Source organism: Perca fluviatilis, chromosome 3, assembly GCF_010015445.1.
Source record: "Perca fluviatilis chromosome 3, GENO_Pfluv_1.0, whole genome shotgun sequence".
Taxonomy (NCBI): Eukaryota; Metazoa; Chordata; class Actinopteri; order Perciformes; family Percidae; genus Perca; species Perca fluviatilis.
The window spans coordinates 31,229,704-31,244,588 of record NC_053114.1 but is presented as its reverse complement, the minus strand read 5'-3'; the positions used below and the strand labels follow the sequence as shown (position 1 = coordinate 31,244,588).

The 14,885-nt window shown below is 42.4% G+C and overlaps 2 protein-coding genes across 5 annotated transcripts in view; one reads left to right on the top strand and one right to left on the bottom strand.

The window, feature by feature from the left end:
• The window catches only part of LOC120555709 (frizzled-3-like), a 75,982-nt gene extending 73,033 nt beyond the window's left edge, over window positions 1-2,949 (top strand). For 3 of the 4 annotated variants that reach the window (XM_039794689.1, XM_039794691.1, XM_039794690.1), the window contains exons 10-11: window positions 284-447; window positions 541-763. In XM_039794689.1, coding sequence (XP_039650623.1) covers window positions 284-447; window positions 541-763 — 387 coding nt within the window. Of the gene's footprint in view, window positions 1-283; window positions 448-540 lie in introns of all 4 variants that reach the window. The other variant, XM_039794692.1, reaches the window with a different exon arrangement.
• Window positions 2,950-2,991: 42 nt separating this feature from the next.
• Window positions 2,992-14,849, bottom strand: kif28 (kinesin family member 28). Its single transcript, XM_039796144.1, has 24 exons — window positions 14,447-14,849; window positions 13,975-14,221; window positions 13,176-13,367; window positions 12,654-12,704; window positions 12,345-12,497; window positions 12,209-12,244; window positions 11,522-11,641; window positions 11,134-11,241; window positions 10,793-10,947; window positions 10,442-10,553; window positions 10,277-10,344; window positions 9,910-10,059; window positions 9,187-9,190; window positions 8,418-8,561; window positions 8,131-8,238; window positions 7,911-8,003; window positions 7,603-7,743; window positions 7,413-7,483; window positions 7,127-7,261; window positions 6,729-6,895; window positions 6,188-6,282; window positions 5,654-5,786; window positions 5,318-5,451; window positions 2,992-3,545 (listed from the first exon to the last, which is right to left on the bottom strand). The coding sequence occupies exons 2-24, from the start codon at window positions 14,065-14,067 to the stop codon at window positions 3,387-3,389; spliced, it is 2,622 nt and encodes an 873-aa protein (XP_039652078.1). The 5' UTR covers window positions 14,068-14,221; window positions 14,447-14,849; the 3' UTR covers window positions 2,992-3,386.
• Window positions 14,850-14,885: the final 36 nt, after the last annotated feature.

The following is a 14,885-nucleotide window of genomic DNA, read 5'->3' as shown; positions in this document are numbered from 1 at the left end:
TATGACATACTATACTATGACGTTTTAAACATTGTTATGACATACTATACTATGACTCTTTTTTTTACATTTTCTATTGCATACTATTCTGTGTTCTCAAAGTTCTGATTCATATACTGTACCCTGAAGCATTTTGGTTCACCCTTGATTATTGAATATAACTTTAAATTGTGGTTTAAGCAGACTTACTGTGTACTACAGTATATCACTAGATTGATTGAAGTGATGGAATGAGCAGATACAGTATGTAACCTTTTTTTGATTAAATACATTACTCCTTTAGGGCACTTCAACCCATGCCTCTTCCACCCATTTGGCTGCCCTAGACGACCTTGATGAACCAGTCAGAAGTCACCACGGCCCCCCCACCTCCACCAGGAGTAAGGCCAGCAGTGTCCACAGCAAGGCCAGCTACCATGGCAGCCTGCGCCGCATTCGTGACGACAGGTAGAGGAGGAAATCCGTGACTTCCTGTTTGTCTGTCAACAGTTGTGAATATGATGAAACTAAGTCTTTCTCCCCTGGCCTCTCCTTTCCCAGGAGTGATACTATGGTTTGCCGAGGTACAGAGGAGCGCAGTTTCCATGGCAGCATGCCACGTCTGGACCACCCGCTCTCCGCTCACAGCAGTCTCCATCAGATAGACGGCCACTCAAGGCACGGCAGCCAGCGAGACGTATCTGAGGCCCCATCAACCCTCATCACCCACGGAACAACGGGAAGTGACAGCCAAGCTGCTGAGAATGACGGCACCAGTGCCTGAGAAGAGAAGATTATTGGAAGGATGCTTTCGATGCCTTTCAAAGGAAGATTTGCCCTCTGCTGATACACACCCATCTGTGTGTAAGTGTTTTCCTCTGTTAAGGTGGAGAATGTACCAGTGAGGGCTGTGGTGGGGATTTTTGGCTTAAGTTCCTTGCTTTGTTAGCAGTGTGGCTAAAAGTTTAGCCAGTGAACTTGACTGATCTCTCATAGATTCTGTTTAGTTTCACTGTAAAGCTGAAGTTTGTTTACGTAATGTTTTGAAGTTACATGGCAGATGACTACCGAAGGCTTGACTAAAACAGGCAACAAGAACAAATCCATCTCTTCGGACGCTTGATGACATTAGTGATGCTGACTTTATTCAGGGATCATTTTGGTTGAGCCCAGGTAAACCAGAGCTAGCACTGGATAGGAAAAACTGAAAAAGTGGGATGGATCACCATCTTGCAGGACCTACCTGAATATTTTTTAATATGTGAAGTATTGATTTTGTAACTATCTTAACTGGTTTGCCCACTGTCTTGGTAATGTCTCACATAAAAGTTGACTTATTTGAGTCTCAGTCTTGACTGAGACTTTATTCTCATTCTTTGTTTGCTCTGGACTGCAGCTCTTAATGAAAGATGTTTATCTTTGTGTGGCTTCAGAGACCGATAAATATGGGCTTAATGTGAAATCGTGGACCTCTGTGTGGTTTAGTGAATATTTTTATACTGTGAAAATTGTCCGTCCGCTGCTGAAAGCTTTAGTGAGTGTGTGTGAGACTGAGTGAGAAATGGAGATACAAGTGGTCATGTATGTTTAACTCCAGTGGTGAACAGAGAAAGATGAATGGAGGGAGCTGAAAGATTTAAGCAACCCAGAATGTAAAAGGGTTGTTTCACAGTCAGAAAGATGGTGATATAATGCGGGCATGGTCGGGTGAAATGAGCTGGAATAATGTGTAGACACACACTCACATTGGCCTCCAAAAAACATTTAACCACAGACTTTTCTGAATAGACGCATTAGCCTGACAGACAGAAAAGATAGTTTAGGAAAAAAAAAGAAGAATCCAAAAGGTTATAAGAGTTGGCTGATAAATTCAGGTACACATTTATATTTCCATTCAAGATTAATGGCTGTATAGACTGGAGTTTAATTTTAAAATGAAAACTGATAACAGTGCTTTATCCTGCAATCTGTCACACACACAAGGCTGAAAGGTTGTTTTTTGAGAGCAAGTGCTTTTTTTCTAATGTACTTTTCCCAACTGTACTTGATATGTACCTAAACTGCTACTGTACATGCTCTTCGCTCGCGTTTGTTTGTGTTGTTCAGAAATCGAACTCAAACTTACCCAAAGAGGTGCAGACAATTGGCAGTAAAACTGTAGAAAAGGAAATGTTTGCTAATTGCAACATTTTTTCTGACATCATTTTACGTTTAAGTAAATGTTACAGGAAGTGTATATTGTAAAAAAAAAAAAAAAAATACTTTGTGTTTTGTTCCCAATCCCTAAATACCATATTAACCTACCTCACCTGTACCCTCAGCCTTCTCTGCACACACACACACACACACACACACACACACACACACACACACACACACCTGCTCCAGTTTTAAGTTTCTCATGACCAACCCCTGTACTGTCAACTTACCTGCCTGCATACAGTATCTGTTGTGCAGATATTCTCCATCCTATCTGATGACTAATCTGCCTCACATCTGCCTTCTGCCTCTCCTCCTGTAAATGTGCCCACGCTAATCTATTTTGGACCTACAGCAACTGTCTGTACTCTTCAAAGTTGTTACAAACATTAACCGTTGTGCTTTTACCTCTGAAGTGGACATTAAAGCGAAAGATGCTGTGTTAAACACGGTCATTGAACTCAAGATGACATCTCCCCTTTTCAGCTATAAATATCTTATTCTTGTAAGTTCACCTAAGTCTGTGATCAGTAATATTAGTCCCCCACAATGAGACATGACAAAGAGGAGCTTTCCTTGCTCCGTGATTTCTGATGTCATGCTGTGATACAGCCTCCGTGAGCTGCAGTCGCTGGAGAATATGACCTGTATCAATGATGGTTACAAAAAATATAATGTGAAACTTGAGTTGTATTTGCCTTTTAATTTATTTGCAGTTTGGGACTGTAATGACTTCTTTTACATGCAGTCTAATAAACTTTTTATAGACTTCAGTGCCTTTGTTATTCTGTTCATACTAAACGTGCATTTATTCTTCCGGACAAGTTATAAATACATAATACAAATAACATTCAAATCGTTAATATACAGTTGGTGGTGTTCCCCTTTAAGCAGATTTTTTTTACCAATGCCATAATGTGGTTTTAGAATCAACACAATAAAGCTCTTAGTAACAGCTACCCCCCGCCCCCCCCACCTCAATTGCTTGCCAAGGTTTGAGCTCCTGCCGTGTGTGTGTGTGTCTCTTGTGGTCTGTTGACATAGCCTAGCAGGCAGCGCTCAAATTGAGAGGCTCAAATTAGATGTTAAATGTTGCTTTGTGTGAACACACCCTTACACCCAGGAAATATCTGCAGTGTTGTAAAAGAATGACCAGAGACCGTCACCTTCTTATTACTTTTTGTGAAAATCTCTAAAATGTTACTCAGTCAAGACCAGATTCCGGATCGTTCTCGTTTGCGGCGGACGATGGCTGCTACATCTTGTTTGAGTGTGGAGACGCTCTGTTCCAGCTGCTCGGAGAAGTCCCTCAGCAGACGACTCTGCTCGTCCACGAACAGTCTGAGCCCCAGCAGGTCGGACTCCTCCTGGAAACAACAGGAACACGTAGCCTCAAAACTAGCATCAACAGGTATCCATACACATCATGTACTTTATACTCTAGGGCTTAATATTAGCAACTCACTCTTGATTCTACTTTGTACTTTTCCAAATAGAGAACCAAAATACATTCATCATTATAAAAGCAACTCACTGCAGACCTGATTGTAAATTCCATGACTTTAAAAAAAATAATAATCTCCTGCCAGGTTTTCTAAAAAATAACTTTTGATGCAAAGATTTACCAGTTTTTTTTTTCGATTGCTAAACAACTCTGGGCACAACTTAAGCCACGTGTGCAAAACTCAAACCACAGTCTGCACTACTAACAGTCACCTGAACTAAACCGTTCACATCTCCTGCAAAACTCATTCACAGCAACACAACTCCTCACACACGTCTCAGAACAGGCTCAGTGCAGCCAAACACTATGCACAAGCCTCACTGAGATAACACACACACACAGACACACACACACACACACACACACACACACACACACAGTCACTCAGAACACACTGAGGGTAAAAACACTAGCATCAAACACCAATACACAAATTACAAACTTTCTCATCTTTACAGTTTGAACTATTGAAGTGACTTCACACTACTCAATAGTTTATTTAAAGAAAAGATATAGATTTTATTTAATATACCAATTTTTACGTAAGGTAAACAAGAAGGAATGAAAATCAGCAGTTTGCTTCAATATAGTATTTTGTCTCCGGTAATTTATGGAATTACTGGAAAAAAATAAATAAAAAAAAGGTACATAACAGTAACAAAGAATAGTGTGACTAATCCTGCCTCTCTCCAGCATCATGTGGCAAGTTTTCTTCATCACATTAGATGTCTGCATCATCTCTAAATACAAATGAATGTGGTGTTTCCATTGCTTTCACCTCCATTACTTTCTGAAAAACAGTAAGAATGCAGTTTTACTATAGTAAAGATATAGTGTTTTTCACTTTTTTTTTACAGCTGTGTTTATAACCTCAGATATCTTACCTGGACATATTGGTATCTTTGCTCTTTTACCTGTATCTCTCAAAAGGTGTATAATTGTTTTATTCTTATTTGGTGTTTTTATACAAAAAAGGCTTTCTGAGCTTTCTCTGTATTAATACCATATATGTTCACTAACTAGTCTAAAACAAGACACCTGCTTAGGCTTTCAGCTAAAATTGCAATCAGCAGTGTTTGATAGGCACCAGACTGAAATCTATTCTGTTTAGAATGTGTGGTTAACAGTTTAGACAGCAGGGTGTTAGCATTTGAACAAAGTGCTGTAAATCTACAGTGTTGTGCACGTTGTGGTTAAAGTGATGGGATAAGTGTGTAGAGAGAGTTTGCCGAGTTTGAAAACTGTGTTCAAGCAATGAAAAACCAACTAGAGTTTGGTCCACATGAACTGCTGCTGTGCAGACTGTAGTTAGAGTTTTGCACATGTTGCTTCAGCTGTGCCCACGGTCGTTTAGCAATCGAAAAAAAACTGTAATGAAATTCCTGACGGTTTTGTCACATTCCAAACATACCAAGCTTAAAGAAAAATCTTTAATTTGAGAAACTTAAGAAGGAACATTTTTCAAATCCTCACCAGTTACTATGGTGAGCTCACTGTAATCTTACTAAAACTTTTCTTCTGCCAGTTAATTGGTGTGCCTGATTGTGTATTGTTCTCTATATCAAATGTTTAAACAAGGCCTTATTGTAGTAACGCTCACATCTACTAAAGCTGCAGACAGACAGTGATACATACGCTGGGCCTGTGTCTGCGCAGGCGCTGCAGCTGAGCCCTGACTGAGGTCATGCTGTGGTAGAAAACCTTGAGAGCGCGAGCAAACTCGGCATCACAGCTGGGACGCACCGACCGACCACGCACACTATCCCCACCTAACACACAGAGGAAGAACGGTGTCAGGAAAGAATGGGAATATTTTGCCACATAACAACTTTTAAATGATGTCCAATTACTCTGAAAAGTTAGTAGGGTATAGACATGATATAAACTGTAGTTTTAATTTGTGTTTTCAATTCATTTAATTAACAGCACATTAACCCCAACCTTGGTGTGTGTCACGTATGTTTCAGTTACCATTCCTGGCTGCGTTGAGTTGTTCTCTCAAACTATGATTTTCCTTTCTCAGTGAAGTATTAACACTCTTCAGTTCCTCCAAGTCCTGTTGAAGAACTCTCACTGAGCAGCTGGGCTCTGCAGAGTCTACAGGCTGCAACACACACACACACACACACACACACACACACACACACACACACACACACACACACACACACACACACACACACACACACACACACACACACACACACACACACACACACACACACACACACACACACACACACACACACACAGAAATGTTCGCCTTATGAATTTTTCTTTGAATACAAAATGACACCACGCCTGTGCACTGAAGTTCTTTGGAATTTCTCATTAAGTCATATCCTATGCTCTATGATTTACAATTCTACCGTCTTACACCATATCGTACAGTTAGGTAATGCATAATGTATTAGGTTGCACATGTATCTCTACCATAGTTTTGTATCTCTGTCAGAGTGTAAGACTATTCCTGACGCAGGAATACAGACTTAACACCAAACTCACTGCAGTGTGTGTTGGGCCTGCCTCCTCGATGATAAAGATGCCCTCTGTAGTCATCCTCACTCCCTCCAGAGATGATATGAGGTCAGTACAACCCTCTGAAACCGAAAACCAACACCTATCACAGCAGCTTCAAGGATACCTCTGACTGTTTGTTTTGTCTTTCGTGCATTTATAGTAAAACGTTGCAACAACGTTAAAATGTTTTCCAACTAGGGCGAGAATTACAACAATTACAATTCACATTCACCCCACTCCAACTAATCTCTGCGATCCTGAGGGAAGCACTAGGGCAGGATAATGTGTGATTACTTTCATTTTGGGCTGCTGCTGTGAAATGAGATAATACAGCAGTGTGACATAGAGCATTCATAACTATGTACTATATACTACTACTGTTTTACATGCACCGTTTGTAGTAAATATTTTGTGTAATTTATGAGCTGAAGGCCTCCAACTTTGTCTCCTGCTCTCAGCAAATAATACTGTAAAAAAACATAGCAAGTCTTGGCCAATCATCCATTCCATATCTGTTCATCCTCACCTTGAAGGCCCCAGAGCTCCAGCACTACAGCGCTGCTCTGCAGGTAGTCTAACAGGCGTTGGGAGGTGTGGAGGGAGGCAAAGTGAACTCTGTGATCCAGCAGTGGATTGACGTTGTGCCACACAGCCGGAGAGTACAGAGGCTGGCTGCTGTCAAATAACCTGAAACTGAGCAGAGTGGGGAAAGAACAAAGAACAGTATCTCACTTCTGGCTGTATGAATCCAGAGGACAGTTATATTCCCTGTTTCTATCATGACACTTCACTTTCAATCACTGAAAACAGCACACGTCCAACCTAAGGTACTGGATATTCCTGCGCCATACACAAATTCTCTGTATGCTCTCTGTACTTCAAACTCTTTTCAGTGCCTTCCATGCCTCGACATGAATGCCTTACCCAATTTGGACCCCTCTGTTGCGGGCCTCTCTGATCCAGCGGAGGCCACAACACTGTTCCAGGACCAGCTGGAAGTCCAGTCGTCGACCCAGTAACTCGGACGGGTCGATCAGAATGTCATCCTCACCCAGAGGGCTGGAAGGTAGGAAGATCATTTACTATACATCTTTATATGTTTTATTAGATTTATTAGGATTAGTCGCAATTGTGTGTGTGTGTGTGTGTGTGTGTGTGTGTGTGTGTGTGTGTGTGTGTGTGTGTGTGTGTGTGTGTGTGTGTGTCATACAGTCCCGTGAAGGTGCAGGGGACCAGCTGTGCTTGTAGAATGGCCTCTTCTGTGCCCTCTGACCCCAGCACCTGCCGACAGAGATTACCAACCAGGTATCACTCTGTGTTCCCACGTGTGTGTGTGTGTGTGTGTGTGTGTGTGTGTGTGTGTTTGTGCATGTATGTATGCAGTGTATCTGTGTGTGTACCTCAAGTTGCTCTTCCAAAGGGATGCGGAAGGCCAGAGACTGAAGCCAGAGGTGAGCAGTGCCCAGAAGCAGAGGCTCCACAGGATCCCAGAACGGGTCTTTATCTCTGGGTAACGCAGCTGTAGACAGCCCCTCTACTTTCTGACAACAACAACCAAAAACAGGACAAAATGTTTATGCTTGCCAACTGTCAGAAATTCAAAGAAGGGACAGCAAAAACAGAAACACAAATTATGCATTTCTGCCAATATGTAAAGTCTCTTACTACACTTAAAAAAACATGAGAAACGTTCTCTCCCTTGATTTACATTGTCTCCGTTCTTCTCAGCCTGATGCTGCTGGTAGGCTTCTTCCATCAGGAATTTGCGGTTCACAAACTTGGCCTTGGACCACATCCATACCTGGGGAGGGAGTATGACAGTAGTTTAGACAAAGAAACAAAATGTTAAGACCCCTCAAACCCACATTGAAATTATTAAAAAAAAGTAATCGTATGTGACAGACAGAAAGAAAGAGCGATATACCAACCTGTTTTCTTCCCATACAGGTGACTCTGACAGCAATCTCCTTCTCCAGATCATGTCCTTTTGAATCTGACAGTGCCAGATTCTTGATCTCCAACTTAAACTCCACCCCCTACAAACATAGCGATAAATTGCAGCCGCTTATTCATTGTTAATACATAACCATGACCACATGAGACACATAATATATCTGTGTTATGTGATTTACAAACACCCTCCAGTAAGAACATATTAACCAGAAAGATACTCAGTCCCTTAAAAAAACATGTGCTGCATTTGTCTGTGTGTTACCTTGTTCAATTCCTGGCTCATCTGGTTGGCCTCGGCCACCATGGGCATCAATTTGATGTAGTCGTAGAAGACGGCCAGCAGACTGGGATCTGTCTGACTGGACCCAGCACTCGACTCACCTAAACACAGACACATAAATAATATCTAACAAGTTTCCCTCCAAAAATAAATCTCCTTTAAGCCGCCTACACATCATAAGTGATTTGCTCTCTGCGCACGGCTAGGTGCAGAGCAAAGCGCAGTGAGCAAAGCGCAGTGAGCAAAGCGCAGCGCAGGTATTCGTCATTGAGGGTTGCAAGGAAGCTATTTCCCGTTACTAGGTCACGCTGTTATCTCCTTCATTCCCTTAGTCCACTAGTCCAGTTGAATAATTTCCTTTGCCACCAACCTCCCTACCTTAATCAATCCGTTCAGTACTGCCGGTACGCAAGTGGCTGTTAGCCACCCTCTCCCCTACAAATCTAGTACATCATACCCGGTTTTACCCGATACCGTTACTTCTAATCTTACAGTGTCCCCCCTGGCGCATTCATTTCACTAATGGTACGTGGTGTAGCCTCCGTCTCCCTTGGTGGAATGAAATAGGGGTGAGTTAGGCAAAATAGAGCGGGTCAGGGGAAAAGGTCTATTGTGTATGTGTGTGTGTATGTGTATGTGTATGTATGATAATGTGTATGTGTGTATGTGTGTATGTATGTGTGTATATGTTTGTACTGTGTCATATCAGTTATATACATATTATTTGTTCAATTAACTATTGTTCCTGTACCATGCTGTTTTCAAGTTTTACCATTTCCATTCTTTTTTTACACGTGTGTGTGTGTGTTGTCTGTGTGTGTGTCACCACACATGTGTGTTCCTTCTATGTCTCTTTTCCTCTTCTCCACTTCTAATCTTATTTCCACATTCCTTTCGTTGTTATTTTTTACTATATCTCCGTTTATTTTTTCTATTAGTCTACTTTTTGGTGTGTTGTGGTCTAATTCTTTCCACTGTATTCCTTCTGTTTGTGTTGCTTTTTTCTCATCCCTCCTCTGTGTTCCTCCGTCCTTGTGTGTGTTTTTTTCTGGTGTGTGTTGTGTGTGTGTGTGTGTGTGTGTGTGTGTGTTGTGTGGTGTGCTCCCGTCATGCCTGTTGTTCTGTTTGTGTGTGTTGTTGGCTTTTGTCTTGTGTTACTATACTATGTTGTGCTGCTGCTCATATCTTCTCTCTCTCTCTCTTCTCTCTCTTTCCTCTTCCCCCTTTTTTCTCTTTTTTTTTTTTTCCCCCCTTGTTTTTTGTGTGTGTGTTGTTTTTGTGTTTTTTACCCACCATAATTTTTAATATTTAAGTGACAAATAACGACACACACACACACACACACACACACACACACACACACACACACACACACACACACACACACACACACACACACACACACACACACACACACACACACTTAAGTGTTGACCCTCGCCTGCTAAATTCTATTCTTCTATTCTAAAAGTGCGTCTTACTGGTCTCGTCGTTAGCTCTGCGTCCCTCCTGGCCCAGCCGGCTCAGTCGTTGCAGCAGTCTGGCGTTCTCGGCCTTTAGCTCCTTAACCAGACGTTCAGTGGGGCTCTCGTTCACCACCGCTCGGTTCTGGATACGCTTTGCCCTAAAGAGGTGAGGCAGGTGGGGACACAACGAGGGAGGGATGTGGATGGGGTTCAGGTGGAACAGAGGAAATGAGTGAGAGAAAAGATAGGGGAAGAAGGAAGAGGTAGACAGACATGACAATGAGCAATTGGCATATAGGTTTAAGCATGCGTTTTATTATAGTGGCAACCTGCTGAATTCACAATGGGTTACACTGCACACATGGTTTGTTGTACCTCTCAGCATAGCGCAGGGTTGAGAGAGACTCCTCATAGCAGATATCAGCAGGGCTCAGAGTGGCAATCTTGAAAATTGATTGATGTCCACATTTAGAAATAACTGCATTAACATAATGCAACATCAGCGTGTGTTAGCACTATTTCTTATAAAGTGTCTGTTACCATAACAGTGCGACTGTTGCCTCCAAGGGCGGACTGCAGCAGCTTGGTGAGAACTGAGTCTCTGTACGGTATGTGAACGACTTTCTTCCCCACGGCCACATCAGCGAGGGAGCTGGAGGAGAGAAGAGGAGTTGAAAGATACTGATAAACCAAACTGAATGGAAATTAAAATAAAACTTTTTTTTTCTGGGCATTTTTAGGCCTTTATTGACAGGACATTGTATTGACAGGCATTTTTAGGCCTTTATTGACAGGACAATGTCGAGGAGTAAACCTCTACATATGGGCGCCCGCTCTTCCAACTGAGCTATGCGGGCGCCCAACTAAAATTAAACTTAACACCAGGCCAACCTGATAACATTGCCCAGGGTGGTGAGGCTCAGGTTGATGGCTGTGCCCTCTTTGAGTCTGTCAGCCTCCGACCCTGACGACCGCTGACGCTCACTGCCTGCCAAGTCCACCAAGTTGATGTTGGACTGCTTTGTGATGCTCTCTTTTGAAAAGATCTGACAGGAGGTCACAGTGACGTCAATAACAAAATCTTGAAGAAATCTGAAGATAGCATTCTGACACATGTAACGATACGGAGACACCCGCACACGTCTAGGTAAATGACATAACTCAAGCATGAGAAAATAGTATGAAAATCGTGGGGAATGTAATGGAGTACAGCTTACAGTGGAGCCACTTACCTGTTTGAGCTGGAGGATAATGAGCATGTGCGAGCGACTGCTATTGGCATTCATGTGAGTGGCAGCGGTGGTTCGGGTCCTGGTCCCCTGTTCCATTAACTGCTCCACCTACATTTCAACATGATTCCAAATACAAAACACTAACACTAAAAGCACACAGAAGGATACCGGAAATATCCCGAAACATTCCTCGTAGCTCTTTTTTTCTAACGGTTCTTATATCATAATTCTAGGATTACAAAAATTGCAGGACACTCAGGAGTCATAGAGTTGAATGTAAAACGTCTATCCAGCTTCCCTTCATTGTCTCACAGTTTGTCACCGTATGTTGAGGTGTTTCTCTCTCTCTAGATATACACACTGTACATACTCTCCATCATCCCTCTACCTGTGGTGCGCTGTCACACGGGACTGTTCGGAGACCTTCGACATAGAACCCTCTTTGCTGCTCCTCTCGGACTCTGAGCCCCCCTGGATTACGAGACCCCCGAGACAGAAGGTCAACCACCTGGGCAGAGCGGAGAGAGACAAAAAAATTTAAATAAAAATAAAAATAAAAAGACGCAGAGATTAAGGAAGGAGAAAACGCTGGCCATCTACCAAGACAGAGACTTCTTAACCCTTGTGTTGTCTTCCCGTCGACTGTGCAGTTTTTAGTTTTTCTGGGTTTTGGTCATCTTTTCGACACTTTTATCAACATACCCAACATTTTTGAAGATTTTCCAGATGTTTTTGTCCCTTTGATGTTTTTGAAGCTCTTTTCAATGTTATTAAATGAATTATTTTTCTTTAAATGCTATTAAATTGAATAAAACACCCAAATTCATTGAAAGTAGTGAACTTATCATTTATTTTACTTGTGAAGAGCGTTGTAGGGAACCATCCACGTTATTTTTTCTTTGACAATTTGTTTGAAGGAAAACCCAAATTTCTGATAGAGAAACTTTTTTGAAAATGGATCAAATTTGACCCGAGGACAACAAGAGGGTTAATGAATGTAATATCCTGAGAAAGAAGACAAAAACAAAACAAATCAGAAAAAGGAAAGGCAACAATGCTTTCCCAGCTGTTTTACCTGCTCATTATAGATTTCCAACATGCTGAAAAAGACCTGTGTAGACGTCAAGAACAAAGACATTCAGAATATTTACAAACACCACACACCCATACATGGCACTGTGTGCTGGTAAACAGCCACACACACTCTTTACCTGACACTGTCTGGTATCCTGGTTCTCTCTAATGGCCTGAAACAGTCGGTCACAGAGTTTAGGAACCAGGCCTTTGTTAGGCCCGTAGCCCACCATCGAGTAACTCTTCCCTGAGCCGGTCTGCCCATAGGCCAACAGTGTGGCATTGTAACCCTGCAGACATCGTTTCAGGACTTTTACTATTAGAACAGATCTAAATTGGACAGAAAGTAGAACCCTAAAATGGTTTTAGGCAAGTAGCACGGAACAAAAATGAGCTTGGGTGCAAAAAACACAGAGCTCTGAGACTTAATATATGGTGATTGTTACCTGCAGTGCATTCTCCAGTATTCCCTCTCCCAGGTCCTGGAACACACTGTCCTGCGTATAGATGGTATTTTGTGAGCTTATCAGTATTGTCTTGCTCAAAGTCACACAGGTATACGCAGTATACCCATTAAGAAAGATCCAGGATTTCCATATACCCTCTTAAAAACGCGCAATGACACGCAACAACATACTTTCCATTATAATTCTGATATAGTTTGAATTGTCAACTGTTTGTTTTTTTCTTCACATAGGCTAAATAAAGGTATTTCCACTGTAACTTGGTGCATAAAAATGTATCCAAATGCAGGAAATTAAGTCTTTGACTGATGATATGCCCCCTAAACACAATGTGTGTGTGTGTGTGTGTGTGTGTGTGTGTGTGTGTGTGTGTGTGTGTGTGTGTGTGTGTGTGTGTGTGTGTGTGTGTGTGTGTGCGTGTGCGCATACAGTTCAGTATACCCACTATACTACACCACCGTGCCAACATATTTGCCTGTTCTACCAGGATGCCTTGGAGCTGACCTGGTCGGCGTATCTTCCCCCGGGTTCTTCGGGCACGTAGAGGCCGCCGCGGTCTCGTGCAAAGCCGCTGTGGGACCAGTAGGCGTAGTCGAAACAAAACGAACGACGGCTCTGGGGATCCCGTGGGTCCTGGATGGTGATGGAGCTCGACACCATGGAGACAATACTTCGGCTGCCTGCGTCCCTCTCTCTCTGAACGGAGGGAGGAAACGAAGGAGGGTGAGGAGAGAACAAGTTCTGAGGGAGGATGTCAGAGTCATTTAGTGTGCGAATAACTAACTAAGTAGTAGGCTACTTTAAATCTAATATCTGCTGTGTCCGTGTCACCAGACCCATCTTGAGCTTCGCTGGGCTAAACGACGTCCTCCATCCTTCTTCAATCATCTCACCCGTTGGACTTTCAGGCTTTGCACTCAGACAGGCCTCGACGTTAAACTCGGTATTTTAGTGTTGCGATCTTTTTTGTAGAAAGGTAATTGACAGCAAGTCAAATCCTCCTGTTTGTTTGCCCACACATTTGTAAATATGTAGCCTACTCTAGTTTACTATTAACACTAATACAAGCTACTAATATTACAATTTGTGTCATGTCGAGGCATTCTCTGCAATTGTTTACTTTTTCATCACGTGTAGTAGCCTATACTATAGCAGGATATAGTAATTTGTCAGTGAATGCAATTCCATAAGAAAACAGCACATTGCAATATACATACACAAACATCAGGCATATATTTACGCTATTTCTCCGTGTATAGAAATAGCGTAAAATAAGAAATGGATGACAGCTCTCCACACTGACCTTGTTGAACGGTCGGACTCGGACAGCCACCTTGACACAGTCCTTGCTGTGCATGTCTGAGGCTTTAGCCCTCATGGCGCAGCAGGCAGGCATCAGCCCCGGAGACTGGCACACGGAGTGATATCAGCTCCCTCACACAGCGGCAAGGCGTCGAGTTACACGTTGACATGGACACAGTCAGGTCAGTTTGACAGGGACTGTGGTGTCCATATTAGATAGGAAATGCCTCATGAGGTTTTACTGAAAACTTGATGGAAAAAAAAAAACATTGTTTACTTGCTGAAAGGTGGAGTAGGGGAGACCATAAACACTTTAGTCTAAACTAAACTTAACATACAATGTGTAGTAGACACTGCTACAGGATGACAATAACTAGCAGCAAAACAAGTGATTTTATTTTATAAGAAATAACGATCATCAGCATGCAATTGTGCTTTTATTTTGCTATATTATTATTATTATTATTCCCCACCCTGGTGTTGTGTTAGTGAACTGGAGCCGTGGAAATGAGGCCGGTTTCACTTCCACCTCTGCCACTATAAATTATATAGGAGACAGAGCTCAGGGATTCAAATTCATACAGGGCACAGACTCACGTTTACAGCTACATTTACATCAACAATTCAGTGACTCTCTGACATTAAACGTCACCCTAATAGCTACATTTCTGATATTAACCATAACCTGACATGTAAAAGACGGATAAAGTTCGTTGGACATCTGATATTATCTGAGGAACCAGCAGCATACGGTCTCAGCCATTGTGAGGGACGATTAGACGCGTGTAGCTCCTTTCAGCGGTTCACTGCACACCTCAGACAGAAAGGAAAAGGCTTTGTGGCCCAGTCACTCCCTCCACCCACCCACCAAACCTAACAAGCACTTCAAGACAGTACATTGAATTGAGACAA